This window comes from Alligator sinensis, unplaced genomic scaffold (genome assembly GCF_000455745.1).
Source record: "Alligator sinensis unplaced genomic scaffold, ASM45574v1 scaffold814_1, whole genome shotgun sequence".
NCBI lineage: Eukaryota > Metazoa > Chordata > Crocodylia > Alligatoridae > Alligator > Alligator sinensis.
Window position 1 is genome coordinate 761,371 of NW_005842352.1, and position 19,349 is coordinate 780,719.

The 19,349-nt window shown below is 38.9% G+C and overlaps 1 protein-coding gene and 1 long non-coding RNA gene across 7 annotated transcripts in view; one reads left to right on the forward strand and one right to left on the reverse strand.

Moving 5' to 3' along the window:
• Positions 1-19,349, forward strand: part of LOC102384790 — a 49,172-nt gene that overhangs the window by 16,763 nt on the left and 13,060 nt on the right. Inside the window, exon 3 of the long non-coding RNA XR_003095341.1 lies at positions 15,643-15,806. This is a non-coding gene — a long non-coding RNA (uncharacterized LOC102384790). The remainder of the gene's footprint in view (positions 1-15,642; positions 15,807-19,349) is intronic.
• Positions 1-19,349, reverse strand: part of SLC12A1 (solute carrier family 12 member 1) — a 62,279-nt gene that overhangs the window by 8,462 nt on the left and 34,468 nt on the right. For all 6 annotated transcript variants that reach the window (XM_006029039.2, XM_025210485.1, XM_025210487.1 and 3 more), the window contains 8 exons: positions 18,677-18,832; positions 15,237-15,336; positions 15,046-15,157; positions 10,282-10,422; positions 8,274-8,380; positions 7,451-7,533; positions 4,548-4,691; positions 1,143-1,274 (listed from right to left, as the gene is read on the reverse strand). In XM_006029039.2, coding sequence (XP_006029101.1) covers positions 1,143-1,274; positions 4,548-4,691; positions 7,451-7,533; positions 8,274-8,380; positions 10,282-10,422; positions 15,046-15,157; positions 15,237-15,336; positions 18,677-18,832 — 975 coding nt within the window. The remainder of the gene's footprint in view (positions 1-1,142; positions 1,275-4,547; positions 4,692-7,450; positions 7,534-8,273; positions 8,381-10,281; positions 10,423-15,045; positions 15,158-15,236; positions 15,337-18,676; positions 18,833-19,349) is intronic.

Sequence of the window (19,349 nt, forward strand, 5' to 3'; positions counted from 1 at the left end):
CAACCCAAATAGTTGGAGAATAGTTATTAAGCAAGCTTTTGGGTTCAAAAACCCTTCATCTGGCTAAGGAAGTTTCAGCAATTGGTGTGTGCTCTTCCTGGATGGAATGAAAAGTAAAGAAGCCAGGGGCTGGGCTGGGGAGTCAGGTGTCAGGAAGATTATAATGTGTCAAAAATCCAATGTCTATATTTAGTCCATGATTTTTAGTATCCAGGAGGTTGATGAAATGGAGTTCATAGGCTAATCTCTGGGGAGTGTTGTGTAAGTTTCTTTTGAGGATCAGGACTGAGAGATTGGAGAGAGAGTGGTTTTCTTGTGAGAAATGTGCCCCCACCGGTAATTGGGTATTTCTGTCTTTGATAGATTTCCGGTGTGCGTTCATTCTGGTGCGCAGTTGTTGTTGTGGGGTGTAGTAATAGTGGGGGTGGTGGAGATGTGTTGGCAGGTTTTGCATTTCTTGTCATGGCACGGTCTGGATCCTTTTGGTGTGTTCTGGGCTTGAGGAAGCTTGCTTCTGGTGATGAGGTTAGTGAGGTTCGGTGCTTGTTTGAAGGCTAGGATGGGTGGCTCTGGGAAGATCTTTTTAAGAATAGGGTCTCTTTCTAGTATGGGTTGCAATTGTTTGGGGATTTTTCGTACAGGTTCAAGGGAGGGGTGATATGTTGTAACCAGCGGTGTGCGATTTGGGGTGGGGGAGGGTTCTGTACTGCAGCAGTTCTTCACGTGGTATCCGGGTGGCTCTTTCAAATGTGCAGTCTATCTCTCTGGAGGAGTGTCCTTGTTGGGTGAAAGCCTTTTTAAGATTGGTAAAGTGGCAATCCCAGATACTAAAAATCATGGACTAAATATAGACATTGGATTTTTGACACATTATAATCTGCCTGACATCTGACTCCCCAGCCCAGCCCCTGGCTTCTTTACTTTTCATTCCATCCAGGAAGAGCACACACCAACTGCTGAAACTTCCTTAGCCTGATGAAGGGTTTTTGAACCCGAAAGCTTGCTTAATAACTGTTCTCCAACTATTTGGTCTAATAAAAGATATCAGATTCACCCAAGGAACCTTGTCTGCCTATGTCCTTAGACCAACACGGCTACAACCTACACCCTTTCTCCCTATAGTGCTCTTTTGAATCCCTTACCTCCATCATCAAACAGCCACCAGACGTCAATTGTACCTTTTCCGTGCTTCTTTTTAAACTGACTGTTGGCTTCTAGCAGCCTCTGATTAAATTCATCCATGTGGATTGACTGGATTGTGTTAATGTTGCTGTCTGGAATGAGAGAGAAAAATGTGTATCTTTCCTTTTAAAAATAGAAGCAAAATAATTTTAGGAGAAAAAGCAGAGGGAAAAGCATCTGGAGAGTAGGTGTTTTTTGTTTTTGGCTTTTTTTCCCTTTGTATTTCTTTTTGGGAATTAATTTCACATGGAATAAAAAATTAGTGAAAGGTTGTCAAGTCTCACAAGAGCTTGTTATGAATTAAAAATATATGCTACCTTTTAAATATGGAGAGAAAAAGCTATGGATTAGTTTCTTATCCTCTGCTTTCTTATTCTGTTTTTCACCATTAATCATTATATAGATAAGGCATTGAAAAGATACATTTCACAAACCTGCAATACACTTATACTTCTGTTTTAAATCAGCCCATATATTAAAGCAAAAGAACAAATCTGGAGACATCCTCACAGTCACAGCATAGTGAAAGTATTTGAGTCAGTATCTCATGAAAACATATTGTGATGCTTTGTTAGAAAGATGTGGACACATAAAGGATGCCATAAGGATCTCTGCTTTGATTTGTCACCACATGAACCTTCTTTGACTCATTGGATTCTCTAGTTTAAAGTTCAGCATGTGTGTAAATGTTTACTTTAATATCATTTTGTGCATGCTTTTAATCACATCTGTTGGAGGTACCGGGGCTGACTTAGTAACCTGATTCTAAGGCCCTAATCTTACAAAGCTTACTGTACAAATCATGCCCTGAACCATAATACATCAATGCATAACTTCCACAGGAACTACTAGGAACTGCAGTGTATGACTAAAGTTGCTCCCAGGTGTAAGTTTTTGTCTTATCATGACCTTATTGCAACAAGGTGTAGGTTATCCAACTTGTGTATGAGATAAAGTACTCTAACCTGGATATTCATGGAATGCTGGAAGATAATTAGGAAATATGCTAGAGTAAATTACAATCTATTTTATTTATTGACTTTTTATAGTTCAATCACATTAGTGTGCTATAAAATATAGAACTTCCATAAATACACTATGAAGTATGATAAAGGGCAACAAACTAGATTTAGTGAGCGCAGAAGTGAAACATAAATATGTTTGGAGGACATATTCTCCCACTTAAGTTCTTTGTGATAATAAAAATATAGTTGTTGAAAAATTGTCTCTATCTAGAAAAAATGTCTGTATCTAGAATGCACATTTTTGTCTATATACAAATGATACCATTTCTTATTCCACCCTTTGAAGCATTTGACTTTATTAACTCTCTTCAGTAATTTCAAAGAGACAATGTCAGAATATTTTTTAAAATGTAGCAGACAGGCTTCTTTAGAGGTTTTTCTCTGATGTTATTAAGTTTAGAAGATGCTTTGTTCAGTCTTCCAGTGTTCCCAGTTTTGACAAGATAGTTTTAATATAATTATCTGCTTTCCTTTGTAGCTATGGCACCTATGTTGGGAATTCTAATAACTCTGGGGAAGGAAGATATACTTGTCTTTCCATTTTGTTTACAAATCTGTTTACTAGCATCGTGTATTTTTCTATTCAACAAGGTGAGCGAATGAAATGTGTGCAGAGCAAGTGTTATGTATTTTCTCTGTACCTTTCAGGACTGAAAAAAAGGAAAAAGATTAATTGGAGCAGGAGGTACATAGTTTGGTAGCATTTATTGCAAAAGTAAATTCCGCCCTAGTTTGGAAAATGAATGGAACACTGCCAAGCACAAAACTAGTACATCTTCTGCTATCAGTCTGTGGATTTCTTGATATATAAGGGAAACATACAGATATAGTCTCTGTATTTTTAGATACTTTGCAAGAGCAGAAAGTTTCTAATGGACCATTATTATAATACCCTTGCAATTGTGAATAAGTGCCATACTGGATCAGAGCAATGTTTCGCCTAGCCCATCTAGCAACCTGTCTCCGAAAGTAGCAAGTGATAGGTTCTTTAGCAGGGCAGTATATGTACATAGCATGTCTGGTGTAATCCATCCCCTGTCAGACCCTCCCTGGCGTTATCCATCATTGATCTGGAAACAACAGAGAATGTCCCCAAGTACCTATCAATGGGTTTGTTTTCCACGAATCCCTTTTTGAACCTCAGTGTATCTTCTGCAAGTTCATAGATTTAGATTAATGGATTTTAGGGTCAGAAGGGATCACAGTGGGCCATCTAGTCCAACCCCCTGCCCCCTAGTTAACTAAGGCATGTGTAAAAAAACAGAACAAAACCCCCAAACCCTTCCCAATTTGTTTTGAACTTGTTTATGCTAATTTCTAGTATTTTATGCTATTTCTAGTATTATGGGACTTGGTAAATAACAGTTACCTCTTTGTTTTATCCATATCCTTCATGATTTTATAGATCTATCATATCCCCCAGCTCAGCCTTCTTTACCAGTTGAAGAGTCCTAGCCTTTTTAGGTTTCTAATACAGCAACTGCTTCATCCCCCTGATCATCTTTGTTGCCCTTCTCTGTATATCTTCTAATTATGCTACATCATTTTTTGAAATGACAAACAAATTTTGCATCAGTTAACTCTGTCTCCTTTTATGGGTTTGATTACAGCCTGAATATATTTTATACATTAGGTCCCATCACTCTATACTACTTAGACTTTGTGATGATTTATTGTTCGCTGTATATTTGCTTGCAGTCCATACACACACACGCACACACACTCACACACACTCTCTCTCTCTCTCTCTCCTTTATTATAATAGTGTCATTGGGTCATTGAACTATAGTTATCTTTAGCACTCATATTTTCATCTTTTCACTCTGTGCTTATTGCTTTGTGTGTGTAGTTTCCAGTGTACCACAAAGCATGAGTCTGATTGTACAAAAATGAGGGGATGCATATCATTTCTTTTCTAACATTGCGGGGAAATGGTACCTCTGTAAGAACTAAATTGTTGATCTATGTTGCATGTTAATTAGATTGTTAATTCGATTTTAAAATTATAAAAAAGCAAGGTACGCGTTCTAAAAAAAACCAAAAGAAACAAATAGGAGTCCTGTACTAGGTAATATCATCTTCTACCAGCAGAGGTCACTATAAACCTCGTTAAAAAGCCATCTCAGCAAAACATTTATACACCGGGAACCGTACTACTAGCGCAGACCCCCTATCATTCCTTCACTAGACCATCTCCCTTACGTGTTCTGTTTATTTTGAATGGCACCTGTAGCTGCTGAAATCAATGGAGACTGTTGTCCCTTCAAAGCTTTTGCTTTAGAAATAAGGCATAATTTTATATTGGTGGAGACGTTATAATTGTATATATTTTTCTCTTACCCTTTCTAGTTTCATGTTTTGCAATGCTGAGCTTGCTGGCTTTGTTGAAGAATCCACGGATACCATATCTTCCTTCTTCAAAGTCATTATCTTTAATGGTAGTTTCTAGTGCTAGCCTCTCTTGTTCCAACTTCTCTAATTCCTCTATATAATTGAAAACAACATTAGACATTGGACAAAATCATTACAAAACCAACCAACAAAACCAACATTAGAAAAAAATCACTTACAGTTTAAACTAAATTAAATGCCTAATTGTAATACCATTAAGAGTTATCATTATTATAATGACTATTAATGTACAACAAAATTATTGGGGTAACAATTCTCCTGAAATGAATCCTCCTTGTTGACCACTAGGTATCCAAAAACAGAACTGATATGTTTATATGTCTAGTTTAGACTGTACCACATACATCCATAGCAATTGCATTTCTATATGAGATTAATGCATTCTTTTTTTTTATTTTGAAAATCCACAAGATCAGTTGCAGAAGTCTCACTGTATTTATAGTAAAATAATTTTTTTTTCCTTTCACAGAGACCAAAGCATTTTAGGCAAGTTGTTGTCTTCTGCATCATGAAACTGAGGTACTGTGTTGTGTCATTGCCTAAGGGCCCAATCCATAGTGTAGTGAAATCACTACAATTGTCTTAATGACTTGAAGTGGTTGTGGATCAGGCCCTAAACTGAGAGAGACAGCCTGGTCTTCTGCTTCTTCATCCCCTGCTCTAAGCACAGGACCATACTGTCTCCTACTTAGAGATGCTCAAAAATATTTGGATGTAGACATTGAATAAAGGACCACAGAATATACAAATTACCTGAATATTTTCTCATATTTTGATGTATTTTGAAGCTGTAGAGGCAGATTTAATTAAACAATTCTGTAAATAGAATAATATGAAATATTCCTTTTGTCTTGGGGAAAATAGACTTCTACTAAGAACCCCCCCCCCTTTTTTTAAATATATGATTTGGGGGTATCATAACTAGCATGGTATATGTGTTGGTCCATAATGAGCTTTCTTTTTTGTAAGGAAAGGTACTTATATTAGAATAAGATGTGTACCAGATTAGAGTAAGATATGGTACAAGAGTAATCTCTAGCTGGTATATTACACTCACATGCACTCGTATTTACAAATCATGTGTAGTGCTACTGGTCGTTATTAGCTCTGTTGCCTCTCTGAATTGCTATTATTTCCTTCAGACTACAGTATGACAGCAAAGTGCCTGTGTTTATTAGGACACTATGATAACCAATAACATGGAGTTATTCAAATAAAAAAAATCAATTGTCCTTTTAAATAGTGATGTACTGAATTTAAGTGGAACAGAATGGTTCTTTCTCTGTTTCATAGCCTAATATAGTTTATGTATTATCGCTGCTGATGCTGGGAATTTTAGGCTTAGTTATCATTTCTAGTTATTCTTGGTTCATTTATATTTTTAACACTTTGAACATTTGCTAATTGATTAGGACGTGGTGTTGGTATTTATTATTATTGAACTGGAGTCATACAGAATGCACCTGCACAAAGAGGTTGAAAATAACAGTGGTTTCTTGACGGTTTCCATTACCAGGAACTAAAAATAAAGGTGCTTCTCCTTGGGGTATCAACAGGGAAGATGGCATTGGCTAGTTTGAAATGTTTCCTGTTTTCCTGTTTCTCCATGGTGCACTGCTGTACTGTTCCATGCACACCAGTGTGTTTGGAAGCTGTGTGCTTATTTACTCTAATTCTTTTAAAAAGATATTTAAGGGGTAAAAAAACCTCTTGAATATTCTTACAGGTGTCTTGTTCCTGGATGCTACCTTGCACTAAAGCCCATCTTCCCCAGTGGGCACTTAATTTTATTTTTGTCTGGTTTATATTAAGATTCTTCTATCCCAGCCTTCTCCTTTTACTACAGTTAATACATTTTGGAGTGTGTAGTAACAGAAAACTGCAGAGAAAAAATGAGTGGCAAACCTGCAGCAGGCGGCAGCAGAGAGTCATTATTCTGCTGTATGTATATTCATTTTTGTATAGATTTAATCCAAGTCATGTACAGCAGAAAAAGAGAAATAATTCTTTCTTGGAAACACCAGGACTGATCTCCGTGGCTAGGTTGAATGTCTTCTCATGAGTGGACAAATTCTCAGATAAGAAAATAATTACTGAGTTACCAAATCTCTTTTGATAGATGTCATGTGGAACCCACCAAATGTCATGTGGAGGTGGTGAGATACTCACATTACAAAGAAAAAAACCAACCAAGTCAAGGCAAGTATGTGGATCCCAGAAACTGCTGTCCCATATGCAATCCCAGGTGCCCCTTCCCAATTGCTTCTTCACCCTCATAGCACAGCTCCTTGAATAACTGTACCAAAATAGGTCGTTTTCCTTTCTACCAGAACTATGCACTAGTATTTTCACAAAGGGAACAAAAGTTCCTGGGGGGCGGGGAGCCCTTTGGCTCCCCCTTCCCCAGTCCTGCTAGGTGCCTCTGATCCCCTATGCTCTGGTACAGTCTGGGACCAGGTTGACAATCAGCTGATTGTCTGCTGGGATGGACTCTTTCAACTTTGCGGGTACAGGGGAGTGTCCAGGATTATGATCCCAGGCTCCTCTTGCACTGACAAGTAGTAATGGTACGACTGGGATCTGATCCCTGACTCCACAATCAAACCTCCTGCCCATGTATGTACGGCATGTTAGGGGGCACTGTTGGGACTGGGGATCAGATCCTATCATGCTTTTACATGGCTATATATTAGGGGCCTAAGACAATAGATCAGTTAGCAGGATTTGTCAAGTGTATATGTTTGGATACCATGGGGAAATGAGAGTTTTAAAAACAAGCATGCATTCAGCATTGAAATGCACTGAGGTTGAGTTATTAAATCACTACCTACCTTGAACCTGGAGGACTTGAGATATATCGAACCCTTGGCTAGTTCTGACAATAATTAGGCCTAGCTCAAAATCAAATGCATCACTGAAAAATAAAATTAAAATGATTCAAATTATATAAAACATCTGTTGCCTTTTACATCATGTGAAACACTTAGACCTACCGTTGTTAATGGTCACTGTGGAGCATTATGGGCCATATGCTGCTTGTTATGGATAAAGAAACCACAGGTAGTAAAAGGTTCAGAATTCAGAAAATGTGAATATGTGGGATTCCAGTGATATTTGCCATGAGGAACAGGCCATCCCTTAGGGTAGGCCTTCTCTAGATTTGCTCTATCCTCCCTCTTGGTGTCTCCTGTAGAAGTGGTACTGTCATTGGGTAACCACTTCACAACTGTACCCCATTCTGTCCCCACTGTGGGATAGAGCATGTTTTAATTCTGGTTGATCTATGAATAGCTTGTAGGCCAATTTACAGTTAGAAATTCAGGTGCTCCTTGGAGGAGCATGTTTCAGAGTAGCTGCTTCCTGTCCTGGTCCCAGACCACATAGCTACTGAATCTGCTTGGCATTCACAGATGCAGCTCGCTGTGCCAAACCAGGGGTGATATTTTTGTTTGTCTTGTGGACAAATATCTTTTAGGTCCTAGGCACTTCATGAGTGAACACAGATCCCCAAAATGAAAAGCTAATGCAATAAGCCTTTATACTACCTAGATTTATACTTTCATTGTTAGTTACTAGAAGCATTTATACTGTGCAAAGGATCAATAATATAAACATCAGTAGGAAATAAGATTATTACATTGAACCATAACTTACTGTATAACGCCTACATAATTTTCAACTTGCATGGCAGAGGCATTCCTCCAGTCTTTTTTAAATCCGAGCACCAAGGTATTTGGTTTCATTCTACCCAAACCTGAGGCCTAACAATATTAAAACATTGCATGAAAAGGTGCGGAAACAGTCTCTTGCTGTAAATGAGAAATAATGGCAAAAGATAACTGAAGTAATGTTCTGGAGACTCTTAAGATTAGATTGCATTTTGTGAATGTCCTTCATGCCCGTACCCAAGCAGAAAGTAGAAAGATTAGCTCTAAATCATTCCAGCTGTAAATGGTTTTTAGATGATAGAAATGTGGTTTGGCTAAATTAGCATTCATTTGCATTTCTTCTGACATGCTTTCATTAAAATGGTTCAATAACTTAAAATCAAGAGAGAGTTCAGTCTGCTGTTTGTGTGCTCATTCTAACGTAATAGCCCAAAGCTTCTTGCAGTTGGGAACAGTTCTCTTGGTTTGGAATGTCTGGTAGACAAATTAAGTTTTAAAACTTCAAACATGCAGAGGAGTTTAGTTCCTCTACAGATGAATTCCTATAGTTCAGGAATTTGTGCCACCCCACAGAGGAGATGGTCCCAAATAGCTGAGGATGCTTAATAAGTAAAAAGTCATTTCCAAATACCTATGAATAAGGAAGTAAGATGAGGTACAACTTCAGAAAGGAGTCTGAATGTTAAAATCTGGATCCAAATTCAGGAGTTATCGAATGTAGGCTACCTCCTGGTGCCATCTAATCTAATTTGACAAGATATGAATGCAGACTAAAAACAAAACTGTGTATTAGGAACTTCTTATTAGACTATACCAATAGACCAAGCATTGTACTTGCATATTTTTATGGCTAACAAGAAAAGATATGGATAAAGCTATGGGAAAAATGTTTTATGAATGATAGTAATGCATCTGAAATATATATATATATAAATGCATAGCTTGTTTGCAAAACAATTTTATATCGATTTATTCTGGTATTGAACTGATGATTTTGCCACCCTGTCAGCTACTGAAAAGGAAAACATATATATTTAATCATGCATTTGACTGTGGTCAGGGCACATTAAAAAGTGAAAAGATCATCAAGAGATCTTAGAAGTATCAGAAAGGGCTCCTGATCAGAAAACTGTTGTGCACAAACTCAGGGTGAAGAATTCTGTTGGGCTTTAAAGCAACAAAAGGATCTTTATTACCACATTGTGACATTCATCAGTACTGTCCATTCAGCAAATGTGCTCAAATCCACAATGTGTTATCAATGAATCACTAGTACCAGGGAGTCGATTAAAAGGCTTTTGGATGTATCCAGAGTGATGTGTTTTTTTCCACAGAGCATTTTGTGAGTGAGAAGGGTGGAAGCTTTCCCAACTTTTGCCTCTGACATACAAGTTTAACCACGTACATATTTAGGTGTGAGAGAGGACAATAGGGAATCTAAAAGCAGAGCCAGTTTAGCCTCTGACAGTGCTGTCTTCAAAAACGTTTAAGTTAATTTTACTGGACTGTTGAAAGCAATCTGGAATGTATCTGGAGAAATAGAAAGATATTAAGCTGAGAACATTTATTGAGTTTGATGGACTTCATTGTTTGCAAAATATTATATGTGATGACTTCTATTACATGGAATATAAAAATACACTCTAATGTTTAATATGCTGCATAATACCAACCAACAGAATTCATTTGTAGTGCATGAGTGTTGGCTGCATAGGCATTTGTATGGTGCCCTAAAGGCATCTCCGTTTTTGTAATAGGAGTTCGTTCATTTAGGTTACAATCAATCGGCTTTGTTCCATAGTTCTATAGCCCAGAACCAAATCTGTTCATGAGGCAGCCTGTAATGTAAACTGGGGTATCCTCAGGACACCCTTTACATTTATAACACACTATCCACATATACAAGACCTTTTAAAAAGTAAACAGTAATGCTTTACATAAAGGGATGCTTTGATGTATCACTCCTATGTATGCTCTGTAAATAAAAAGCTTACTTGAAGGAGACTTTTGACTCCATCTCTAAAGCTGTCAGCTGCCACTGCAGCATAAAAGGCTTTTCTTTTGTTCTTTGTAAGCCAAGCCTGCTTTTTTGCCATGCCACTGTTCATCTCCTGAACACACAGCTTGCGTGGTCCCTGCATGATACAATAAAATATTATTAAGAAGACTTTGTATTATACATCACGGTGATTTTGAAGGAGTTACCTAGTCTGCTGCGTGAGGAAATGTTGAGAGTCAGAAAAATACATTTCCAAAAAGGGTCCATAGAGATTCAACCCTTTGAAAAGAACCGTACTGCTAACATAATTCACATTCTGTTCAAGAGGGCTGAGGCTGTTAATGCTACTTAAATATAGTGATTCTGACAGAAAGAAGGACTACTATGAATTGTAACAACTTAGAAAAATATCTAAGATGTGGTGAAGCATCGCAGAGTGAATAAACTCTCTTCCTGACTTGACTGCATAAGCAACCTTACAGGAAGGCTCAACAGATCTTAACATAGTCATTAAGCTACCATCTATTAATAATCAGGCAAAGGGTTTTCAACACCCAATTCGATACACAAATGTCTTTGTTACTAAGTTCTGTGTCCAGCTGACAATTTAATTGGGCAAAACCCACCTTCCATTTGTCATGTGACACAGATTAGATGAATCACTGACTGACTCAGCAGAAGAGGAGAGGAGGAAATGGACAAAAAGTACCTTCCACAGTGGTACAGCCCTGGGGATATTGATATTTATGTGAACAAATGTAGTCTAATACAAAAGTTTATTAGCATTACAAAGACTCAGAATCAACATTTGGATGACAGGGTGGGATGGTGTGGGTTATCTCTATATCTGCACAAAATGAAGTTCATTATTTATGTATTGAACATGTGTCTGAACTTGCCAAAGGCAAGTCTGTTGAAGTGATTTCCAGTCAGCTGCCCTGCCCAGGAAAGGTGCTTGACATCTCATTGAAAAACAGTCACTGGCAAGTCATCAAGGCTGCAGTCTGGAGCCAATGACTCTGCTCACACTGACAATCCTTGCAATCTGGAGCCAGTGACTTGGATTGCCTCTCAATTATTGTTTTACTCCTATAGAATAATGGTTTTTTCCCTGATTAGATGGCCAGGGAGGGAAGTGGGGAAAAGGACATATCCCAGCACAGCTGATTTCCTTCATTTGGTGAGGTTGTATTCTAGCCACCCGGACTAGAATTATGAGTGGGGTGCTTCTCAATAAAGAGGATTGACAATTACTATATGTAAAGTAGACTGCTCACATTGACAGTCAGTGGACACTCAGTAGGGGTGAGATTTATGCTAGGGCCAGTTGCATTCAGGAATGTTGTTTCTAAACTTCTTTAATTCTGTAATAATGCTTTCAAGCAAAGTTTCTGTGGTCCTAGGTTTGCATTTTGTGGTGTTTTCCATGTTGACCCCATAAGGGGTTAAACTCGAATCCCAGACTGTCAGCAAGTATGGTGGAATTGTGAGGAAGCACATTTAAGTGACTGAATGGGGCAGCTCAGGAGGCTGAAGAGTAGCATCCTATGCCTCAAGCAAGAATGGAGAGAGGCAGAAGGCAGGGTGGAGATGTACCTTATAGACTCACTAAATCAGAGTTGCATATGCTTTTGCAAGCCTGACCTCACTTCATCAGATACTGTGACAGGATATGCACAGAGCAGTCTACCAAATAGAGAGCTTAATTTGAGTACAAGAAAAAATGGCAGATGAGATCTGAGCCCTTGAAGGATATCCTTATATACCCAGAGCTAGAAAAATGGACTAGAGGCTAAACAGACCCACTTAGCATGTGGAGCCCAGATCTGGGTTCCTTTGTGAGACACCTGATTGAAGAGTGGCACAAAGCCAAGTGGTTACAATCAGTTTGTTATTTTAGTCCATATTACTTTCCCATATGGTGAACTCATAAAAAGGTTTTACACAGAATCTTTTCCTTTACTTAATTTGTTTCCCCTCCTTCCAGGGTATTTGAGCATGGCAAGCTGCCATACTGTTGCCAAAGGAACAGACAAGTAGAGTAATAAGTAATAGATCCTCTAATATAGAATAATCTACTGTAGGTGGGGACAGCTTTAGTGGAAAAACCTCCCCTTCTACACTTACATCCAGACCTTAGTGGGAAAACAGATGGTTCCTTTGAACTCATGGTAGGAAAACTTCTGTACATATCATTATTTAAAAGTGTTACTTAAAAACACTCACTTTTTAAAGGGAATTAATATGTAGTAGTTTTCTAATAAGCTAGTTTTCTAATAAGCAACATACATTAAAAATACTCAGGTAAAAACTATATTTTCTGTTCCATGTGAAATTCCATGTTTGATATTTCTCCCTATTCCATAACAGTATGAAAACAAAGAATCGTGAACCTTTCCTCAATATTCCGGGTAAAAAAATGGAGACAATCAAGACATTTAATTTTGATAAAACTGAAATATTGCATGTAAATAAAATGCAGTGCAATAAAACAGTGGCAGCCAACCTTTTTGGTGATCATGCCAAAATTAGCCCACACCCTACCTGACTGCCACTCCAGTCCCCTTCCCCTGCCCTATCCACTGCTCTGCTTTCTGCTTCCTGCCTGACTTGCTGCTCTGCTTCCTGCCCTATCTGATGCTGTGCTGCCTGCCTCCTCCCAAATCCGCTGTGTAACATATACAGGGGGTGCACATACCTCCTTGGCAGTTTGGCCACCCCTGTAATAGAATTTAAAAGACAGTTTTAGCCCAAAGGGTGTTTTGCAATAAACAAATGAAATGTTCCTTTCCAGAAATGTCTGTCTCATTGAAACTTTTCCCCATGAAACAAAATTTTGTTAAAATGGATGTGTTGGAGCAAGGCATTTTGCTTTAGATAGAACAGTTCCATCAGAAACTTTTCTAGCCAGCCAGGCAATAACATTACGAAAGGATATGTTAAATAACCCAGCAACCTGTGAGGGCCCCGTGTTAAGTGCATGACTTTTAAATTGGCTCAGAGCCTGGGAGTCCAGGCTTTGTGTGTCCCATATATTTCTGGCCTCTTCATGCCTTTTTCTCTTTTTTTTTCATGTTCTCCCCAAGCTGGAGTCCCAATGATTTTCTCCTTCACTGTCATGACACTATATTCTGAATCCACAGAAAATTAATTGAAGTTTGCCTGATCTAACTGGTGTAACTGAGAGAAAAATGTGATCCTCGGTTTTTCTCAATAATGTTGAGTTTTGGGATCAATACTTTACATTTTGTTAAAGGGTCTGTCACTAATAGTTACATTTGTTAGAGGCTCAGATTGTGCCCCTTTTCTTCCCAGTTGCAAACCTTTTTGTGCTTGGAGACAAAGGAGCTCAAATGAACTCCATGTATCATTGCCTGATTTTCTTTTCTATCCATCCCTGAACAGTCAGTTACCACATCCCCAAAAGATAATAGAGACCTGCTGTCCTTTGGCAGAAGGGAGTGGAGGACACTCTCTGATGTTCATGGCACTGGGTCCCACAACTTCATATGTAACCAGCTGAATGAGGCAAATCATGTTAATGCCATGTAAAACATTCCTTATTATCTACATTTTAAGGTACCCATAAGCATAGTGTCCAGCACAGTTATATATTACTTTGTAGCCTCCACAGGCCAGTAAGCTCAGCAACCCCATCAGAGCAAGCTGTGGCAAGAAAGTGCTTATAAATGATATTTATGGGCATTATAGTATTCCCAATAACAACACATAGCTGTTTTTATCACCAGCTTATTTCCACAGTTATACAAATCACAGAGGTCCATTGTGTCACTGTTTTACTACCCTCTAAACTAAATTTAGCTTAAACTGCAGGAGAAAGGATAAACATACAAATGCTTATGCTAGCACAACAGACTTGTGCTGTATATAGACTTAAATGAAATCTCCTAGCGCTACATGGGAAGTGATAATATTAGAGGAAAGGACTCAGTAAAACAGAAAACTTGCTGAAGCCAGACTTTATGAAGTTGTGTCATTTAACTAAACCTAATTCTGCACACAGTGAAGTCAGTGACACGTTTAGTAGAGTGGTCAAGGGTCAGGGTCCTACACTTAAAAACTCATTTTTATTGGTAGAACTTCACTGTCGGTAGTTGAGAAATGTTACCTGGACTTAACCAGCTCTACACTGGGTGTTTCCTCAACCTTTGATAGCAGTTTGTTCCACTCCTCAATTTGTTCTAACAAAGTTTGTCCTATTTAAACTACCATTATTATTGATTCTGCCTTTGTTGAAAGACTATTTGATCCCTATCCTCTTTATTGCATTCTTCTGTGTATAGACTGGTAGCTTTTTATCATGCAATAAGCAATATTATTTCTTAGTTTATTCCTTTCTTCAGAAGGTCTTAGCAAAGGATATTTTTCTGCAAAATGGAATAAGTTTGGTTATTGTCATTATGTAGACAGGCAAGCTGAACCACAGTGAGGTTGAACAAGGTTAAGAGTGCAAGTCAGTGATGCACCCAGGAACAAAACTTGAGTATCTCAGTTCCTGGGCTCTGTTCTCAGAACTGCGCTGCCCCCTTCTCCCATTGCATCTCTATGAGGCATTTACCAGTAGGCTCCAAATCAGCTATCTTTCTTGTCTAGATTTATCTCAAAATTCATTGACATTGCATATTTCTTCCATATTCTGCACAGAAGGCCACTGGCACCAGTGGGAGCACTGTGTGCTAGATTACTAGAGGACATACAGCTCGCCCTTACTTTTAAAGTTCACATGCAAAGACCTTACCGTGTATACTTCACAGCAAATGCAGAGTCCATTACTCTTTGTGAATGAATGTGTGATATCTAGCAGGGCAGGTCTTGTCATGGGTGCTCCTGTTAATACAATGCACTGGGGTCTGCAGGAGGAAAAAGAGACTGTGTTTGATCAAGGATGTGTTTATCCTGAGCTTCTCAGCATTTCCTTTCAAACCTTACCTGAAATTTTTCACGTGATCTTCCACTGTAGTTAATGCCAGTGCACTTTCTAAGGCATTAACATAGTAAAGAGCCTGTGCAGATGAGCCCCAATTTACTTCTGCATATAACAAAGAAAAACATTGCATGTTATGCCATAGATTTTTTTTTCTAAGTTTTGTTACAAATGTCAGCAATCAAGTTATCTATGAGCCGTAGCATAATGTGTTCTATCACGCCTCCTCCACACAAGTGATGGAACAAAATTAGGTTACTGGAATAAAATATGCTTGTGTCATGTGATACAAATACAAACAGGCAAATAAGCCCTGTCCCATTATAAGAAAGCATGAAAAATGTTCTTCCTCTGCTTAAGAAATGTTTTCCTCTCTGTTCCATTAACTCTCTTCCTTTCTCCCACACAAAGAATGGACATCCCTGAGTAAAGCATTTGATATGGAACTTCAACAAATTAAAGAAGCCATTAGGAAGGAACATTACAAGCTCCGGTGAGTTAAAAATGACCTGCTTTCAAAAAAGAAAATCAACAATAAAGTGCATCACCCACTGAGTCATGTCAACCAACTACAGGTCAGTTAGCTTTTCTATTGAAACCTTACTACAATATCTTCTTTACTACTGTGTACCATGTATCCGAGGCAAAATTTTTCAAGGAGTCCATATGCGATAAGCTAGTAGAAGGCAAAATTCTGAATGACAGCCAGCAGTGCTTTGTTGTGGGTAGGTCATCTCTGACTAACCTCATCTCCTTCAATGACCAGGTTACTCATCACCTGGATAAAAGAGATGAGTTGGACATCATTTAGTTGGACTTTGACTTAATGTCCGATGAGACTCTTAAGGTAAAACTAGGGGACTATGAGCTCAACAATTCAACGGTCAGATGGGTGGGACACTGGCTGCAGGGTTGGACCCAGAGGGGACTAATAGATGGAGCTGGGTTGACCTGGCAGAAGGTGGCCCATACAGTCCCCCAGTGGGCTGGGAGAGTGGGTAGGGGATGGGGCCTGTTTGATTTGGAGATTTGGCCGAGTTGGTGGTGGGTGAAATGCCAAATCAGATTCGGCCGAATCGATTTGGGACAGTGATTCGAATCAATGGATCGAATCACTGTCCCTCGAATCGACTGAATCCGAATCTGAAGTGAATACTAGCCACTTCTCACAGGCCTAGTAGTAAGCCATAGCTGCTCACCCTTAGACCAGTGGGAGAGTAGAAGGACTAGTGCCCCATAATTCTTCTGTGGCAGAAGCACAACTGTCAGGCAACTCTCAAGATCTGGATGGGTAGAAGTTGAAAATGTACTTCCTAAAGGTCCAGTGGCAAGGTTGCTTATTGCTGTTTTCTACATCAGATCAGGAATGGAAAGCAGGTGCCCCAAGTCCCTGAAAACACAAGTTACGTGAGGGTCATTCATAGACTTTTTGGGGGGTTGGACTTTGAGCATTGTCTTGGAAGTCCAAGTACAAACCCTCAGGGATTGGTTGTGTGCGCTTTACTCAAGACTCTTGGCTTGCCAGAATTTAATCATTCAGTTGAATGGATCAAAAATTGCTTTCCAAAACCCACATCTTTCTTTCTTTTCTTTTTTGTCCTGATATTTTTGCTGTATTTTTTATACTTGTATTTGGTTGAATGAAGTCAAACTGGAAATAAATTATTTTCAGGTTCTGTTCTGTTGTGTTTTAAAATTGGGAACAAGTCCGCATTCACCAGTGCAGAGATGGCATTCTATGTGATCAGAACATTTCCTTTTCTCTTTGTCTTTCCCCATGGTTGCAAGGAATATTATGTATCTCACAGTATCACTCAGCTGTGGTAGAAGTTACTGCCTTGGTGAGATGGAGAGAGTTTTATACAGATGTCTCATCAGTGCACAGCTGTCAGATCTGTTGCTTGAGTATTAGTTCAATACACTCCGTTCCCCACTTACCATTCAGAACCTCTGACTTGGGCTAGCTTGCATGGCTTGAGATATAAATTTGGACTCAGATTTGATTTAACATCATGCGCTGGAATTCTCAATTATGCAGCAAGGAAACAAGCAAAATCACTCAAATGCTAATAACCCTCCAGTGGCCTTCCTGCAGTTCCCGCAAAGACAGGAAAATTCTCCAAAAATCAATACCACTGAGCAGGAACTATCCTAGAGCATTCCTGCACAAATAATATTTAACACTGCAGAGTTCACTTAGTGATCAGCCCCTGCATTTAAGCACTCAGGTTATCCTAACTTAGGGTAGCTACAAAGCCATCTTCAAATTATTGTTTCAACACTGATGCTGCAGTAGCCGCACAAATGGGTAGAGACTTCTGGGGATATTTCTCATTATTCTTTGTGCTCTAAACATTACGCACCTCTGTGATTCTATCCCAGTGGGAAAATGACTCTGGGAATGACACTAGCAGATGCTCTGTTGGTTAGGCAGGCAGGGTACCAGTCTATGTGAAAGCTTCACTTGAGCTTTAATCTACAGCCCCATGAACAAGCTAGCTCTGGTAGAAAGCACCTCCAAACTCTGAGATGAGTGTGGATGGGAGGCACCCCACTGTGAACTCTGCAGTGAAGATGTACCCCTAACATTTAAGAATTGAAATGGGAGTGTATCACAGGGTCCAGTGCCAAGTTGAAAGCTGTCCCTTAGTACAGGTGATGCTGCTGAAACAGCATGAATCAAAACTGTCAATCTTAATCTAACACCTCTTTGGGAGGCTTTTATGTTTGAGCCAGAAAGGGCCTGTTTCTTAGAAACCTCCCACAGAGGTTTCGTAGCACTAGGATGTAGCAGCTGCAGTCTGAAAGACAGGATAAGGCCTTTGATTTGGGAATGAATATAAGTGTTTGTAGCATCTAAGAGGATTGGATTTTGTGTTCATGGGATTTCCTTCCTATTTCCGAGAGAGAAGGAAAAGCATCTTTAAGAAGGAGCTATGTTTTGGAGACTTTAAAAGGTGTTTGCTCCTTGTCCCAGATTTATTCAGTGCTCTTGGCCGTTGCCTACACACAGAAGTTGTATTAGTTTAGAAACTGATTTAACTAGTGCAGTGTCTTGGGTGGACACTTGCATTAGTTTATGCCTAGTATCTGTTGAAGCTGTTTATGAGCCAGCTTCAAGTTGATTTAAGAGCATTCACACACCAAGATGCACATTTTTAACTAAATCAGTTTAAAATTTATACCTGAAGTTAAACCGATGCAACTTAATATTTAACCTGGGCCTTGGACTCTTCTGGTATTGCTACCAAAAATCAACATTGTTTTGCCAAAATCAATACTTAGAATAGGATTTCACTTTAGTACCTGGGAGTCTCCAGTCCTCTTTTAAAAATTGATTATATGGAAGAGGAAATAATCATAGGCTATAGACTTAGGGAGAATTATGAGGTATACTGTAGCTGCATAACAAATACAAAACAGTAATGAGGTATTCCAGTCTTACCTGGCTTTTTGTATGTCACATAAATATAGAGGAAGAGCTCAATGGCATAAGTGATAAGAGCTGCCCACCAGTTGATAACAAACATGACGCCACAGCACAATGCAGCTCCAAAAAGTGATACCCACATGTTGTAATATCTGAACGCAGGTCTCCACCCTGTTTAAATTAGAATAGAGGAAATCTGAGCTACCAGAGACTTAGAGGGGAAATGCTGAAAATCACAGGCTTTTCTTTTTACACATGTAGGCACTTCTGTGTGCACTTTCACTGTTGCATGCAGGTAATGGGAGGCATATGCAAAAAACTTGTACATGAAAGGAATAGGAATGTCCCTTGCGTGCGCGTAGATGGAAACTGATTTGAGACTTTGCTATTCAGACCTTTAGGTCTCTGCTGATGTGCCCACTCTGGTTTTAAACATTCATATGCTTTTGCCAAATCACAGATCACTGATTCAGAACTAAAAATAGATTTTCCTATAACTACAAGTAATGGCACGTTCTCTTCTTTTGCTGCATGCACATGCATATATAAAACTCATTAATGTTAATGAAAGTTATATGCTTGCTGAGAGGCTACATTGCAATACTGTAAGTGCACCTGTCTTTTAAATGTAGAAATTGTTTGACATCACTGGAAAAAATGCAATTGACTTTAAAAAGATATTATTCCT